The sequence below is a fragment of the Xenia sp. Carnegie-2017 genome, unplaced genomic scaffold, assembly GCF_021976095.1.
Source record: "Xenia sp. Carnegie-2017 unplaced genomic scaffold, XeniaSp_v1 HiC_scaffold_23, whole genome shotgun sequence".
Taxonomy (NCBI): domain Eukaryota; kingdom Metazoa; phylum Cnidaria; class Anthozoa; order Malacalcyonacea; family Xeniidae; genus Xenia; species Xenia sp. Carnegie-2017.
The window spans coordinates 9,153,902-9,170,135 of NW_025813486.1; the positions used below are offsets into that span (position 1 = coordinate 9,153,902).

Genomic DNA, 16,234 nt, shown 5'->3' on the forward strand with positions numbered 1-16,234 from the left:
TAATGTACATTCCAGGTATAGAGATGTTATTATTTTCAAATTACATTTCTGCACGTAACATAATTAAATTACAAATACAAAGCAAAATCTTTCACTTTCTAAATAACTTGCGCAACGTTAAATTCTGCTTATGAAAATTACCGGTCGAATAATTTATATATTTGTCATGAATAGTCTAAGCGCAGTTTGAAAAAAACTTTAAGAGGAAACTCACTGAAAAGGAAAGAGGATTTGTCAGAAGTTCGATATTTTCTAAAACCGGCATGTTGTTGAACACTTTTTTTAAATAAAACAATTTTAGGTGTTAAACCAGTTCTATCGTGATACTTCTTCGTGTGAATTTCAACAATGGCGGAATCGACTCGACAGTAAAGACAACGACACAATAAACAGACATATCAACATACCCATCATATACTCACAACTAAAGTACAACCTAAAACTACAACATCACACACTAATAATATTAACAGCGAACATCGTGGCCAGAGATTTGCCTGGCGGAAAGCGAATTTTCAATATGAACATAATATGTTGGGCTATTATGTTCATATTGAAAATAACAGCGAACATATTCAAAATACACCAAAACCCATGGCAACGCATTTCACCAATCCAATCACATCAATTCACCCGCTAATCCAATTAGACGCTTTACGCGTCTACAAGCTAAAAGCAAGTGTAAATAGAAAAATTCTCCTTCCGATGAAGGCTCGAAGCAATGAGTCAAAAGCTCAATAAAATTATTTGTGAAATCCGGAGAAACTTTTATTTTTGAATAATATAATAACTGAATTATCAATCTTTAAACATAATTATTCACAAGTATATGCTCTTCTCAACTTCTTATATCCAAACAACATAGTATGCACAGTCTCGGCGTTGGCATATCGTAAGCCATCTTGTCTGCGATTGTTATTTTGCTACTTTTGACATTGTATGACAAATAATGGACGACATACTTCTTTCACATGAAAACTGGCTGGATTCATGATCGATTTCAACGATCATGGCTAAACATATTTAAACAATTTGAGTAGGATTTACACAGTTTTGACGCTTCAGTGAATTCAGAGTAAGATAGTTTTTACTGGATTATGCAGGATTTTTCAACACACCTAATTCATATGGCATTTTAGCGACTACTTGTATATATATATATATACATATATACATACTTTGTTTGAGTGTTCGAGTTCGACATTCACAATCGATGCAAAATTTATCAATTCATACAACATTCGAGATAACGCGCTAGATATGTTTGTGACTGCCTGCCATTCGTGGGGGGGGATATTATGTGGAAGAATGAGAAAAATATTTCATTTTGGAATCAAAGTCTTATAGCATCATTCCATATGATATATTGTCTAGTAAAGTTAAAAGTCTAAATATGAAATTTTGAATTATCTGGCTTGCAGTGATGTACTGTGCACACACAGGCATAGGTATGTTTGTTATTTTCAGATAACATCTGTAATTGCCACTTAACGTAATTAAATCACAAATACAAAACAATTTCTAAGTATTTTTACGTCTAAATAAAATCAAAACAATTATTAAACAAGTCACGTCTTGTTATTTTTCTTGCGTAAAGCGGAAAATTTTGTGTATTAGACTCAGAGGTTATACATGAAACATGTCTATTAAGTTCTATAGAAGTTAAAAATATACATCACAAATTCCACAGGCATTAGTGCGAAAAGTAAATTGGTTGTCAATATTCGCCAACGCAATTACTGTAGCTAAAGTTAACAGTGTTTTTGTTGAAGATTTTGTGGAGAGTTGAAGAGGGCGAGAGATGCAACGTTTTGTTTTTACATTCTTACAGTAAGGTGGATTTAAGCAACAGGATGTTTTTATTGAGATTTTTCGTAAATTTTGGATTGGAGTTATACTTCCTGTTGGTTTTATGGTGACTTATTTACAGGCATCCATAAAAATACTTGATTCGCTCTTTAAAATATGTTCATCTGACGATAGATATGAGAGACGATCGTCTACAGAGTTTGGTAGTTTCCAAAGTAAACAAAATTTAACAAAACATTTCTATCTTTTTATGTTATACCGAGTTTTATATCCATTAATAACAAAGTTTTGTATTTGACTTTCACAATCGATGCAAAATGTAAATATTCATAGGAAATTTGACATACTGCGCTATCTTTGTGACTGCAAGTCGTATGTGTGGGAATATTATGTGAAAAATGAGAAAAATGTTTCATTCTCGTTTTAAGTCTAAGTAGAACAATTCCACTTAGAAATTTTGTGTCGTGAAGTTAAAAGTTTAAAATATGAAAACTTTAGCATTGCAGTGATTTACTGTAGAGTTCCAAGTATAGAGACGATTATTATTTTCAGATTACATTTCTGCCACGTAACATAATTAAATTATAAATACAAAGCAAATCTTTCACTTTCTAAATAGCTTGTGCAACGTTAAATTCTGCTTATGAATATTACCGGTTGAATAATTTATATAATTGTCATGAACAGTCTCAGCGCAGTTTGAAACAAACTTTGAGAGGAAAGTCACTGAAAAATAAAGAAGATTTTTCAAAAGTTAGATATTTTTTAAAACTAGCAGGTTGTTAAACTTTTTAAATAAAACAATTTTAGGTGTTAAGCCAGTTCTGTCGTGCAATTTCTTCGTGTGAATGTCAACAATGGCGGAATCGATATCTTCAAGTTCTTCGGAAGGCAATGAATTGAATGAAATGAGCGAACGAGCACAAACAGTTCGTGTAACGTTTGATGATGTGTTAACAGCTCAGTCAAGAATCCGAGATAGCGTGCCTCAAACTCCTTGCGAGGTAACATAATTTTGCGAATTTTATAAAATAACAAATTTAAACAAAACTTCATTGTCAAATAAAAACTTACTTTAGTATGATCAAAAAACTATGTGAAATTCAGTTTGATTATCATCATTTAACATTTTATTTGCTTGTTGACTTTGATTGATTTTTTACTTAAATACTTATGAAATTAAAGTATCGAACATAATTTCTAATTAGATACGTTTAATTCAATTTCGTAATTATAAGCAAGTTACAAAATATCACAAAGCGGACACGTTTTACTGAGCCAATAAATAAGGGACTTGTGACAATAAGTTGATGTAGTTTGTTAGATGCTTCTAAAAGATGTTTATTATACTTAGAGGTTAGAAAAATTATGGGTCAAAAATGAAGAATACTGACCAGTTACGGCCAGGGGCGGATATAGACTTTAGCAAACGTTGCAAAAGCAACAGTCAGAATTCTCGAAAAATATCAGTCGCCAAAAAATTGCATAAAACGATTTATTTTACAAATTTTGTATTGATGTGCAATGCAAGTAAATTCAATAAATTGTTAAATTGAAGTTATTCAGTGATTAACATGAAGTATTTGCTCATAAATCAAGTAAACGCGATCGCATCGTTCAAAATCACCCTGATTTGGATATTGCGGAGCTCGCCACAGTATGTTGCTTAATTTAGCGAAGTTTGGCTACAGTCAGGCTTGCTTAACCAATCACATTGCTAATTGTGGCAACAGTCGAACGATGCTTAGCAAATCATATCACAAATCACGGCAACAGTGGCAAAAGTTCGATACCATTGCGTAATTTGCTTGATATAACTTAATTTTTGGTGTATGTACAACTTATTTAAGCTTTTTGGGCAACATTCACAATGCCATTTCACGAAACGTTGAAACAACTTCAACATTTGTTAAATAAACCGTTTTCCTTTAAGGAAAAGGCCACGATGAATGTGATTTTATCACTTCGGCAAGAGCGCAATAGAATCATTGCAGCTAAATTGAGTAAGGCCAGAGTCGGCGACACACATGTCCATAAATGGCAATTTTCCAAACTGCAGTTCCCTAGAAATAAGGAATTACGCTGCATAAATCCCACTCAGTGAAGCAAATTGATAAATAATACGTACCAAACTGGATTTCACATGAAATTCGACAAATTTTGTAACTGACTCGACTTTATGATGCACTTTTTACTACTGTGCAAATGAATTGTTATTGTGTCAAGTTTTCGAATAAATTTGTACTGTAGATTTGCTGCAGACTCAAAGGCTCTATGATTTCTTATTGCACATGCCTTAAATGTTTCATTTAATATTATTTCAATTGAGTGGTTTGTTTCATAATATGTATTTGATTTCATTTGTCATCTGCGGCAGTAATATGGACAAACCCAAGAGCATTTGAAATTTAAATTTAAATGTCAAATGATTCATTCCTGGATTTGATTATTGTCTATATGGCTTCTACTGTATGGATAGATTATTTATATAAATGCGGATATTCTAATGTAAGTAATGATTGTGGTTATATCATAATGCATATTTTTAAAGGATATGATTTTGATGCAGATGCATATCATGTGTCTTCCCTGTGAAATTGAAATGAATGTATTGCTGTCATAACTTATAAACTCTTTAAAAGATAATGTTTTATTTCTATGTCATTTGCTAATTTGCACTTATTCCATTGTATGTAAAAATATAGGACTTCCGGTTATGGCAATTTCTTTATTATTCATGGTCCATTGCAATGTATGGTGAAGCATTGAATTGTTTATAAATATGCCTTATTATTCTTCCCACTTCTTTGATTGAACATTAGCATAAGCACGGTGCATTTTTTGTTGTAAGGAAAATGCATTTGCCATGTATTTATCTAATGCTGAACTTTATTGTATGATGAAAAGATCCAATTAAGGCTATTTTGAGAGCTTTATAGAAATGCTTACGTCATAAGCACTGCAAACTTTCCAAAATTTGTTTCCAAATTTGCAGGAAATCGCTATTCTGACCATATTGAATTTCAAAATTTCGGGGAGGTTGCCCTAGACTCCATACGGGGCTCGTTTCGCTACAGTCATGCAAATTGTTGGATCAACCCCTGAGTTATGCATAATGCAACATGAAACATATCTAGTATAAGTTATTTAAATTTAAAAATAAACATCACAAATTCCAATGAAATTAGTGCGAAAAGTAAATTGGTTGTCGACTTTCGCTAACGCAATTACTGTTGCTAAAGTTACAGAGTTTTTTAAAGATTTTGTGGAGATTTGAAGAGGGCGAGAAATGCTTTTCAATCAGAAACACGAAATATTTTACAACATTTTGTTTTTAAATTCTTACAGTAAGGTGGATTCAAGCCACAGGATGTTTCTTTCTCTTGAGATTTTTTTGTGGAATTTGGATTGGAGTTATATTTCCTGTTAGTTTTTTGGTGACTTCTTTGCAGGCATCCATTGTCTCAACTTAGGATAAAAGTAGCGTAGCCCAAAATGTTAGGTTTTGTGATGTAGCCATCTGCCTTTCTTAGTATATATTGATTTACACCCACAATTAGAAATATCACCGATAACTAAACGAACTCATTTTATGTTCAACGTCAATGTCTACAGCGTACGATCGATCTTACAACGGTTGAATTGCCTTTATTTATACGACATATTAAGTAAGGATGTATTTCGTTCTTTAGAAAATATGATTACATTATAAATAACCGAAAACTATTTGGAACTATAAAACTATTGTCATCACTGCACATAAATGCCTTTTAAAATAATCATTTAGTTTTTCACACTTGACTTAATTATTTACGAGTGACAGAAAGGATACGAGAGCATATCCTACATAAATTCCTTATAAAATAAAAGATTGAGCTAAAATGTCACTGTCAAAGGGAAACCTATAATATGATGTATAAAGTATGCGAAATGCAGTTTATATGCTGTCGTTGATTTTTACCAATTCTTTATTAAATACGTATCAACGTAAAGTATAGAACACAATTTCTATTAACATAAGTTTGTTCAATTTCGTTTTTATTAGTAATTTGCAAAATATCACAAAGGAAACACGTTTTATTGAGACAATTAATCATAGACTTGTCACAATAAGTCGATCTTTTGTCGTAAGACGCTTATAAAAAGGTGTTAAGGTTAGAGGTTAAAAAAAATGTGTATGGAATTGGGAGATCAAGAGTTGTAACTAGTTCCCCTAAAAAAATCGTTAAAGCTTCATGTTGCTAGGACTTAAGAAAAGCATCATATTTCACAGGCATTAAGGCGTAAAGAAAAAGGTTGTTTATTGACTTCCAATTAAACAATAGAGCTAAGTAGTCATAAGTTATAAAAAATGTTCTCAAAGGACTTTGACATTTTCTTTTAGGTGAAAGCATTAAAATTTTCAGTTGTAACTTTAAGTAATTAAGCATGAAACGATTTGTCCATAAATGTTGATTATCGCTCGTACTAATTTCTTTCAAAAATGCTTCAAAAAAATGTATTCAATGATGATTCTAATTGGCGTGCTGTTTGACTGATGGAAATTGTTCGACTAGTACAGATCTTCAAAAACACATTTTTTTGTCATATTTTCAGTTTTCAAAAATGTCTAATGCACTGGGCATGAAAGTGTATTTCAAAAAAGATTACCTTTTACCCACTGGAAGGTTTGTAAAATATGTTAACTGAGCAATCTTCAGTGAGAAATGGCGAAGCTCTATTTACTAACGATGAATCACGTTTTTCTAGTTTTAAGGAAAGAGGAGCAAGAAATGCACTAGAAATGCTATCTGATGTACGGTTAAATCACTCTTTGTAATAAAATATATATATACATCATACAAACACATTCTCTTTATATGGGTACATATACCTCTCTAATTTACATAACATTCCTTAATACGTTTACCACTTTCTCTCTCTACTCCATGCATCACTTTATAATACAATATCTACCATCTAATTTACGTATCCTTCTTAAAAAACATTCTCCTTGCCTATCCTCATCTTAGGATCAAAAGAGAAGAGGGGTGATAGCTGCCTCAGATGGAAACCACGCCTTTGCTCTATCATACCACGGGCAACAACTAGGCATTCCAGTCACGGTTGTCATGCCAAAGAATACACCAATTAACAAAATAGCATCGTGTGAAAAATACGGCGCCACTGTACACGAGCTAGGGACGGATCTCATTGAGGTAAGTTAAAGAAACAGTCATTGCTTCTAAACGTTAGCCTAAAACTTGAGGAAAAGATTGTTTGACGTTTTGACATGGCATGAGAAGATTTTGACATAAAAAAATTTCTTGCTCCTCAGCCTTTAAACTTAAGTGCTTATATGAATAAAACGTCAGACATCGAAAATCAGATTGACATGTAAATATCCAAAAATATACTAATATTTACAGAATTACTCTAGAATACACTAGTGCATGTAAAAATATCTTAAGATGTCCTTGTGTGTTTGCAAATATAGTAATGAAGGAAGTAAAAAGACAACTGTTAACTGCTATTTTACGACTTTCTAATTTACTCTAATTTGTTTGGAATATGTTAATTATTTTTACTGTGAGCAAACACTGTTGAAATATAATTTTTCATAGTATATCTTCAATATTTTCACTCTTGAAACTCTAGTTAAACATTTTATGTAATAACAACCCTTCAAACAAGGGACGTATAGCAAAAAGGTTTTTGTGTAGTTTTGACCTTTATGTTGTATTTTCAAAATCTGAAACGCAACTATTTGAATATTCGCAAATTCAATACATATTCTCTTAATAGTCAGAAAACATCGCCCTGAAAATAGCTGCGACAAATGAATTGCAATACATCAACAGGTATATGTAATGCATAACTACAGCAAACATTTTTTACAAGCAGACTCTCACTATGGCATAAAATAGCAAAATTTCCTTCTTAGAAACGTGATCAAAAAATATTTAACAAGTGAGACGACGAATAAATATTTGTTGTGAATTTTTGTCATAAAAGTTGTGTAGTAGAAGATCTGCAAGATCTCAGAAGTATCAATTCAGATAATGCTCACTGTACTTAGGGTATTTGATTACTTTCAAAAATTTATGTTTTCTGACTACTCATTAATTTAAATTTATTTATAAGATGCGACGATCCCAGCATTATTGCAGGAGCCGGAACAATGGGTCTGGAGATTATGCAACAAATAAAGGATGCTGATGCTGTCATTATTCCTGTTGGTGGTGGCGGGTTGATTGCAGGTGTTGCCGTTGCAGTGAAGGAGTTAAGACCAGAAACCCTTGTCATCGTGAGTAACTGTCATAGTGCTAAAGTAGAGAATATTTGATGGATATCAGACATTTTAAATGAACGACGAGTTTTTTTAATCGTAAACATGTTTCGGCATGCTTATGCCATCTTCAGTACATAGAATGAAGGAGATTATGCTGTTTACATGATATATATATATATGTGTCTGTGACTATCGTTAAGTGTATTAAATTACAGAATTAGTTTTAGATATTATATTACAGGTTAAATATTGTATTAATGTGGTATATTTGTTTGTTGAGGTCTGGTTTGAGCTTTTTAATGTAGAGCGCTTCTTTCAGTATAAGAGAAAAAGGAGAGTTGGCGGTGTCTAAGATGCGAAAACATGAATGGTTTTATTTTGATTTGCGATGTGGTGAAGTGTGAAGATGTTTATAAATATGTGAGTTTTTGCCGGAATGTGTGTGTTCTTTGATGCGTGTGGAGAGATGGCGAGTTGTCTCACCAACGTAACGGGAATTACATCCCGCGCATGAAAATTTATAAACCACGCAAGATTTGAGTAAAGATGGAATACTATTTTTAAAACTAAAACGATTTTTTATTTTGTAAGGTTAGAAGATCAATTTGATTTTTAAGTCAACGCAAAAGCGTTTTGTTAACTTCCGTAGTTTTTGTTGAGTGGTGTGTGAGTATGAGCCAATGTAAGGAAGTTTGAAATAGTATATGTTTGGTTTGTTTTGGTTAGGTTCATCTGATGCTTGTGTGTCTCATTGTATTTTGTCGTTGAATGATTTTATGACTTTGTCTATGAAATGGACAGGAAAAGACAGGAGAGTTTTATAAAAACTCTCCTTGAACGCATCCACAGAATAAACAATACAACAAACGGCTGCGAAAATGACATAAACACACTAATTGAAACTTTAAAACGCAATTCTTTTCCTGCCCATTTTATAGACAAAGTCATAAAATCATTCAACGACGAAATACAACCAGACAAACAAGCATCAGATAAACATAACCAAAACAAACCAAACATATACTATTTCAAACTTCCTTACATTGGCTCATACTCACACACCACTTAACAAAAACTACGGAATTTAACAAAACGCTTCTGTGTTGACTTAAAAATCAAATTGGTCTTCTCATCTTACAAAATAAGAAATCTTTTTAGTTTGAAAAGCAGTATTCCATCTTTACTCAAATCTTGCGTGGTTTATGAATTTTCATGTGCGGGATGTAATTCCCGTTACCTTGGTGAGACAACTCGCCAGCTCTCCACACGCATCAAAGAGCACACACATTCCGACAAAAACTCACATATTTATAAACACCATCACACTTCACCACATTGCAAATCAAAATAAAACCATTCATGTTTTCGCATCTTAGACACCGCCAACTCTCCTTTTTCTCTTAAACTGAAAGAAGCGCTCTACATTAAAAAGCTCAAACCAGACCTCAACAAACAAATATACCACATTAATACAATATTTAACCTGTAATATAATATCTAACACTAATTCTGTAATTTAATACACTTAACGATCGTCACATACATATATATATATATATATATATATCATGTAAATAGCATAATCAACTTCATTCTATGTACTGAAGATGGCATAAGCATGCTGAAACATGTTTACGATAAAAAAACTCGTCGTACATTTAAAATGTCTGATATCCATCGTGCTTTTAAGAAATTGATGGGTATTCTTGAATTTTTATCCAACTTTAAAATTCAAAGAGTGTAAAAATTAACAATGCGTTATTAATTTATAGGGTGTCAAATCGGAGCGCTGTGCAAGTTTTACTGCTGCAATGAACGGTGAACAAGTAAAAATAGGTGTCAATCAGGCGATGACTTTGGCTCCAGGTAAATTATTGACCTTTTTCTAATATCATTATTTGATAGTTAATAATCAGCAAAGCAATTATATCATTGGCTGGGTAACATGTTGATTTAACTATTATTGGCTAACGGCAAATAATTGACGTGATTGTAATATTATTGGCTGACGATGTACTGAGAATATTGGCTTTCGGTAAATCATTGATTGAAAAGAAACATAATTGGGCGATCAGCATGGCCAACTGTAAGATTATTCGTTAAAGGTTTTTGATTTGAATTGAAAGAGGACGCAAATTGTAATTTATAGGGCATTGAATCAGAGCAATGTCCAAGTTTTACTGCAGCAAAAAATAAGGGTGAACTAGTAAAGATAGATGCAAATAAGGATATAACATTGGCTGATGGTAAATTATTGACTTTCTTTTTTCATGTCATTACAGATAACAATAAAATATTGACGTAACTGTAATGTAGTTGGTGAACAATAAATCAATGACTTAGATATAATATCATCGGGTGATAGATTTTTAATGATGTAGCTGCATTTTAATTGGCTACTGGAAAATCCTAAAACAACTGTAAGATTGTTTTGGCTTTTTATAAATCATTGAACAAAAAGAAACATCGTTTGGTGGTAGGAATCGTTAAATCAAAAACTAACTGTTAGATAATTGGAGCGCCACTAAAGCATAACGGGCTAACTGCTTGTTTTTAACGTATGTCACTCGTGTGAAATAGTTAAATCATCTTTTCAAACCCCTATTCTTTTGCAGGTTTATGCGTTTCAAAAGTTGGCATAAATGCCTTTCATACAGCAGAACCTCTTATTGATAGAATGATCACAGTACAGTAAGTATTGACAAAGAAATAAAGAATAGTTTAACACATGATATTACATTCACTTTTCATTCATGCATGCAGTTTCATGATACTCAATGAGTGCCTATCAATAAAGGGTTTGCACCCGCTCCTGTGCTTTATCTTCAGTTATTTACACATTTTGAGCATAATGTTTCTGTTTATTTTATACGCAAGGCTCGTTACCATGACAGCAAGTTTTACAGTTTAATTTACTTATCATAATTTTTCAGTTCTTTAAAAAATGTTTTATGTAGGTTTTTCATATGTAATATTCTCATTAGAGCATACTTTAAAAAACATGTTCGTAGATGTAGGGCGTCCAAGTTAGTAGAAGCCTGGCATGGAATATTGGCGTCGAAACGTCAGTCAACATCAACAACAACGGTCCTTCTCACAACTCAACTAACCTGGCCGATTTACATCTACAAACATGTAATACTACTCCCGGCTTCAAACCATTTACTTTTTTTTCAAAAAAGATTGATTTTTTCTCCAGAAAAAGCTAATATTATTTAAATATTCCCTGTTTTGTAAAAGTTATAATAAAATAGAGTTTCTAAGGAAGAGTCAACATTTGAGCTTTGTACTGTATTACTTAATTTACTACACAGTGAAGATTACATCGCACTAGCTGTACTACGATTGCTCGAGGAAGAGAAAGTTACAATTGAAGGTGCTGGTGCAGTTGGTCTTGCTGTCTGCCTTACAGAACAAGTGCCCGAACTAAAAGAGAAAAAGTAGGTGTAATTTTTTTAAGATTTAATTCATAAAAAAGTGTATTGTTGAGTATTTTCCTCTATCGATTTCCGTTTTTTCAAAAGAGGAAAAGCCGTTGAATGTCAAACTAGTGTCTTTATTGGGATTGATCTAATGTTGAAACTTAAGACCTCATATACTCCAGTCTAGTGTCTTCATCTTGAGTGATCTGATGCTGAAATTAGAGTTTTTATATATTCTGCTTTAGTATGTTGATTAGGAGTGATCTGTGCATGGTAAAATATATATAGTAAGAGTAATATGATACAGTTATAGCTTATTTGAGTTTTTTACATATAAATATTACAATGAAGTATTGGTTTGAAGAAATGATGAGTTTAGTTAGAGAATGAGTATAGTGTTCAAACTTGAACATTAAGATTAATGTAAGTTTTGTTAATGTGAAATGCTTTTCTGCTTTTAAGTGAGATCAAAATCAAATTGGCGTGTCGCCAATGAATAGAATTAGAGATAGGATCTTTAAATGAAAAGTAATTTATAATTTTGGACGAAGTGAAAATTTGTTGGTAATGTTTGATAATTAGACCGATAGCGTAGACGACGGTGCAGCAAACACAATGGTTTGTTCCAGTATTACACTTAAACTAATAATCGGAAGCTATAATACAGTATAAAATATATGAATGATGGTACTATTTTACTTAAGATAAATCCCTCCCAATGCTTACTTACATTTGTGCTAACTCAACTATTAATTTAAACAAATAACACATAAAATATACCTCATTTTCTGCACAATTCAAGAGCTTTCCCCGAGCCTCTTGCTTGAAAACAGTAACTGATAATGATCTCAAGCTCAACGCTATGAATAATCAATTACTTTATATAATATAAATAAAGCAAAACCAAACTTAATGGAGCAATAATATTTGTAAGTCTGCGTTGTGTGCGTCATTAATGATATTTGATGAATGGTAGTTTGAAGTCGAGTTTTTATGGATTATTTTCGTGGTTGTTGTGTCGCAAGTTTTGTTGCATAATTTGCAATTAGTACTATTGTTTCACAGGTATTGTTTGACATTTCTGTTTATGAAGTGGATATGTAGTGGGGAAGAGTTGCGTAATTTGCGCAGAGAGTTGCGAAGAGATTTGATGCTCATCATCTATTTTTAAAATCATTGACACTGCAGAAATTACATTTTCATTTGAAATTAAAGCACCACTTCAAATTGATAAAACTTACCCAATATGTAAATACATTCATCATTAATCAAACCAATATTATATTGCATTACTATATTGCAATAATATCTATTATATGGCAATAATGTCACTTCCGCCAAAATAGAGCGCTTTGATTGACTTAGAAGCATTTTTGCCGGTCCATTGTTTTCTATAATGTATCACGGTCCAAAAAATGTATTTTCTAGAGCCAAATGTAAACAAACTTTGGTCAGATATTTTTTTCCGTAAAACCTCGAGCTTGGTTAATAAGGGCTTAATAATCTACTTACATTTGCATAAACTATCACTGTATAATATTACTATATATATATATATATATATATATATATATATATATATATATATATATATAAAATGAACTAAAATAAAATGGACAATTGTTTGCTGTCGCTACTCGGAGTTTCACGCCGTAGGGCGATCTTCAGGCAACTGACAGATTATATTTTATTTGCTGACTATATACATCGGCTAAAAGGTGTTAAGTTACATGACGGCATGCACTAAACATATCGGAACGTTTATTTAAAATGTTCTGTTTACGTCCTTTCAGGATAAGTAGCCTTTCTTCAAGGCAAAGACGGCAGGTTCTTTGGTTTTTGTTGGGAGGTGGAAGTTGTTTGATGAAGTCCCATTTAATGTTGTAGTTACGTTCGTTTTCTTTCAGTGTCCACGTGTATTTAGAAAGTTCTGTCTCGTTCCGGTATTTAATGTTCGTAATGGATTTAATGTGGTTTCGATATCGTGTCTTAAAAGCGCATGCAGTAACACCTATGTAAGTTTTGTTTCGTTGTTGTCAGTCGTTGTCACGTCTTTGTAAATCACGTTGGTTTCAGGCAATTGCCATTTGTCGGCATAGATGTTTCTGTCTGCAGTTACATTTCTTTGGTGGGTTGTTCTTGTTCTGGGTTGTGTCTGGGTTAAGTCTTTTTAAAATAGTCTTGTTGTGTCTGGTTATGAAAGTTTTCATGTTTTCGCCGCAGCTGTAGCTTACGCGTATTGTGTGTCGGTTGAATATCTTGGAGAGTATAGTATTTGGTGGGAAATGCTTCTCGAAATGCTTGTCGAACTGCAGACAGAAACATCTATGCCCGACAAATGGCAATTGCCTGAAACCCAACGTGATTTACAAAGCCGACGTGACAACGACTGACAACAACGAAACAAAAACTTACATAGGTGTTACTGCATGCGCTTTTAAGACACGATATCGAAACCACATTAAATCCATTACGAACATTAAATACCGGAACGAGACAGAACTTTCTAAATACACGTGGACACTGAAAGAAAACAAACGTGACTACAACATTAAATGGGACTTCATCAAACAACTTCCACCTCCCAACAAAAACCAAAGAACCTGCCGTCTTTGCCTTGAAGAAAGGCTACTTATCCTGAAAGGACGTAAAAAGAACATTTTAAATAAACGTTCCGATATGTTTAGTGCATGCCGTCATGTAACTTAACACCTTTTAGTCGATGTATATAGTCAGCAAATAAAATATAATCTGTCAGTTGCCTGAAGATCGCCCTACGGCGTGAAACACCGAGTAGCGACAGCAAACAATTGTCCATTTTATTTTAGCTCATTTTATATATATATATATATATATATCATGTATTGTATACAATATATCCTCGTCTTAAAGATGGCATCATAAGAAGTCGAAGCATGTTTTTTTAAACTTGTCGTACTCGTTACACATGCATTATAAATAATGCTTTTACAATGTTATGCTAAAACTTAATTCCTTATTTACTGTAATATAGTTTCTTCATTAGGAGTGATCTTATGTTGAAACTTTTATCTGTTTATTATTTGCTTCTAGTCTATTATTTGCTTCCAGACTAGTTTGATATTAAAATTTGAGTGCTTATTTTACTGCAATCTAGACTATTTGTTGGGAGTAATCTTATGTTGAAATTTGTGTTATTATATACTCCAGTCTAGAATGTCCAATGTTTTGATCAAGATAGATATATTCTTGAGTTATTGTGTATTTGAGTGATGCCCCTTAATTTACAAGAAACTATTTTTTTAAAGAAATGAATATAACGCTCTAATGTCGTGTTTAGGGTTGTCATTGCTCTTTGTGGTAGAAACATTGATTCAATTGTGTTGGGAAGGTGTTTGGATCGTGGCCTGGCAGCTGATGGTCGTTTGGTGCGTTTCGTGGTCACAGTAAGTGACAGACCTGGAGCTATAGCTGGTGTTACTCAACTGGTGGCCAATGTTGGAGCAGACGTTAAAGATATTTTCTACGAAAGAGCTTGGTTGTTTTCAAGTGTATTCAGCGTCCAGGTAATGCACTGCATGATCAGCATAGGGATATTTTATATATAAGATGTCTTTACCATAGTAACTATATTACATCAATTTGATCTTGGTGTATAAGTACTTATTTTATAGTGCGGATGATACATAAGAAAACAATGTACACGATGTCTTAATTTATAAGAAATTTCAGCTTATAATTTTATACCTCCTTCCTGTATCATATGTAGGTCAAGATTGTTGCCAGGGTGCGAGACCGTAATCATGGAAAAAAACTCAAGGAAGCTTTGATTTTAGACTACAGCGACGAAGCAGTGATTTGGCCTTCTTTCGATAACGGTTCGCAATGATAATGTTAAATACATTTTACCTAATTTACAAACAGCCCAAGACTCGCACCTATAAATTATATCAATGCCATGATTAATTATCGTATAACAGTAGGTATTATTGTAAACATAAAAAGATTTTTTCAGCATGAGATCTTCATGAAGGAGACTTCACGCTTTTCACCAGTCACACCTCACATAATGTCTTAATCATGTGAGATGCTTTGGTAATTACACTATTTTTTTGTGAGTTATGACTAATTGCATTATCGTAGGTTCTGGTAAAAGGGGATCAGATCAGAAGGATAATGATGTTGACATCGCTGCCAAGCCTTCTGGAAAAAGGCCAAGTAAGTTAAGACACTACCTTGAAAATCTTAAAATGCTGTGTTAAACGCAGACAAAAATTCTAAAATTTCTAGTTATTGAATCATTTAACCTTTCATTTGTAAGTGAAATTAGTTTAATTTTTTTTTTATCATGACACAAGACGGCGATTTTACAGTTGCTAAAATCATGCAACATACCACATTGGTATGTTGATTGTGATTGGCTAAGAGCCTGCAAATAGTTCTCGATGTGTTGCCACCTACAAAATATAAAGAATTTTCTGTTGTAACTGTTCACATGAAAAGTGTAGACAAAAAAGCATATGGCGGATCTTGCTTGAGATTTAGAAGCGTTTTAAGTAAAGTTGTTGCTCAATTCATTAAGAATAAGGATGTAAAAAAAAACACCAAAAGAGCTACACTGTCGGTCGGGAAAGTTTTTATCAAGTATTAAAGAGAAAAAGAGGAAGTCGGACTGCAAAAAATTTTATTGTCAAAGCACGGAAACTTTATGGCTTCCTTAAAAAATAGTTTGAAAGCTTCTGCATTTATAATT

At 32.7% G+C, this 16,234-nt stretch overlaps 1 protein-coding gene across 4 annotated transcripts in view; it reads left to right on the forward strand.

The window, feature by feature from the left end:
* Window positions 1-2,499: 2,499 nt before the first annotated feature.
* The window catches only part of LOC124448295, a 35,141-nt gene continuing 21,406 nt past the window's right edge, over window positions 2,500-16,234 (forward strand). For all 4 annotated transcript variants that reach the window (XR_006949005.1, XM_046999309.1, XM_046999310.1 and 1 more), the window contains exons 1-12: window positions 2,500-2,813; window positions 6,406-6,476; window positions 6,559-6,604; window positions 6,822-7,007; window positions 7,594-7,649; window positions 7,933-8,095; window positions 10,230-10,326; window positions 10,696-10,771; window positions 11,395-11,520; window positions 14,822-15,047; window positions 15,251-15,359; window positions 15,625-15,699. Coding sequence is in view for 3 of the 4 variants with exons in the window: in XM_046999309.1 (XP_046855265.1) it covers window positions 2,658-2,813; window positions 6,406-6,476; window positions 6,559-6,604; window positions 6,822-7,007; window positions 7,594-7,649; window positions 7,933-8,095; window positions 10,230-10,326; window positions 10,696-10,771; window positions 11,395-11,520; window positions 14,822-15,047; window positions 15,251-15,359; window positions 15,625-15,699 (1,387 nt within the window). In the remaining variant the exon portion in view is untranslated. The remainder of the gene's footprint in view (window positions 2,814-6,405; window positions 6,477-6,558; window positions 6,605-6,821; window positions 7,008-7,593; window positions 7,650-7,932; window positions 8,096-10,229; window positions 10,327-10,695; window positions 10,772-11,394; window positions 11,521-14,821; window positions 15,048-15,250; window positions 15,360-15,624; window positions 15,700-16,234) is intronic.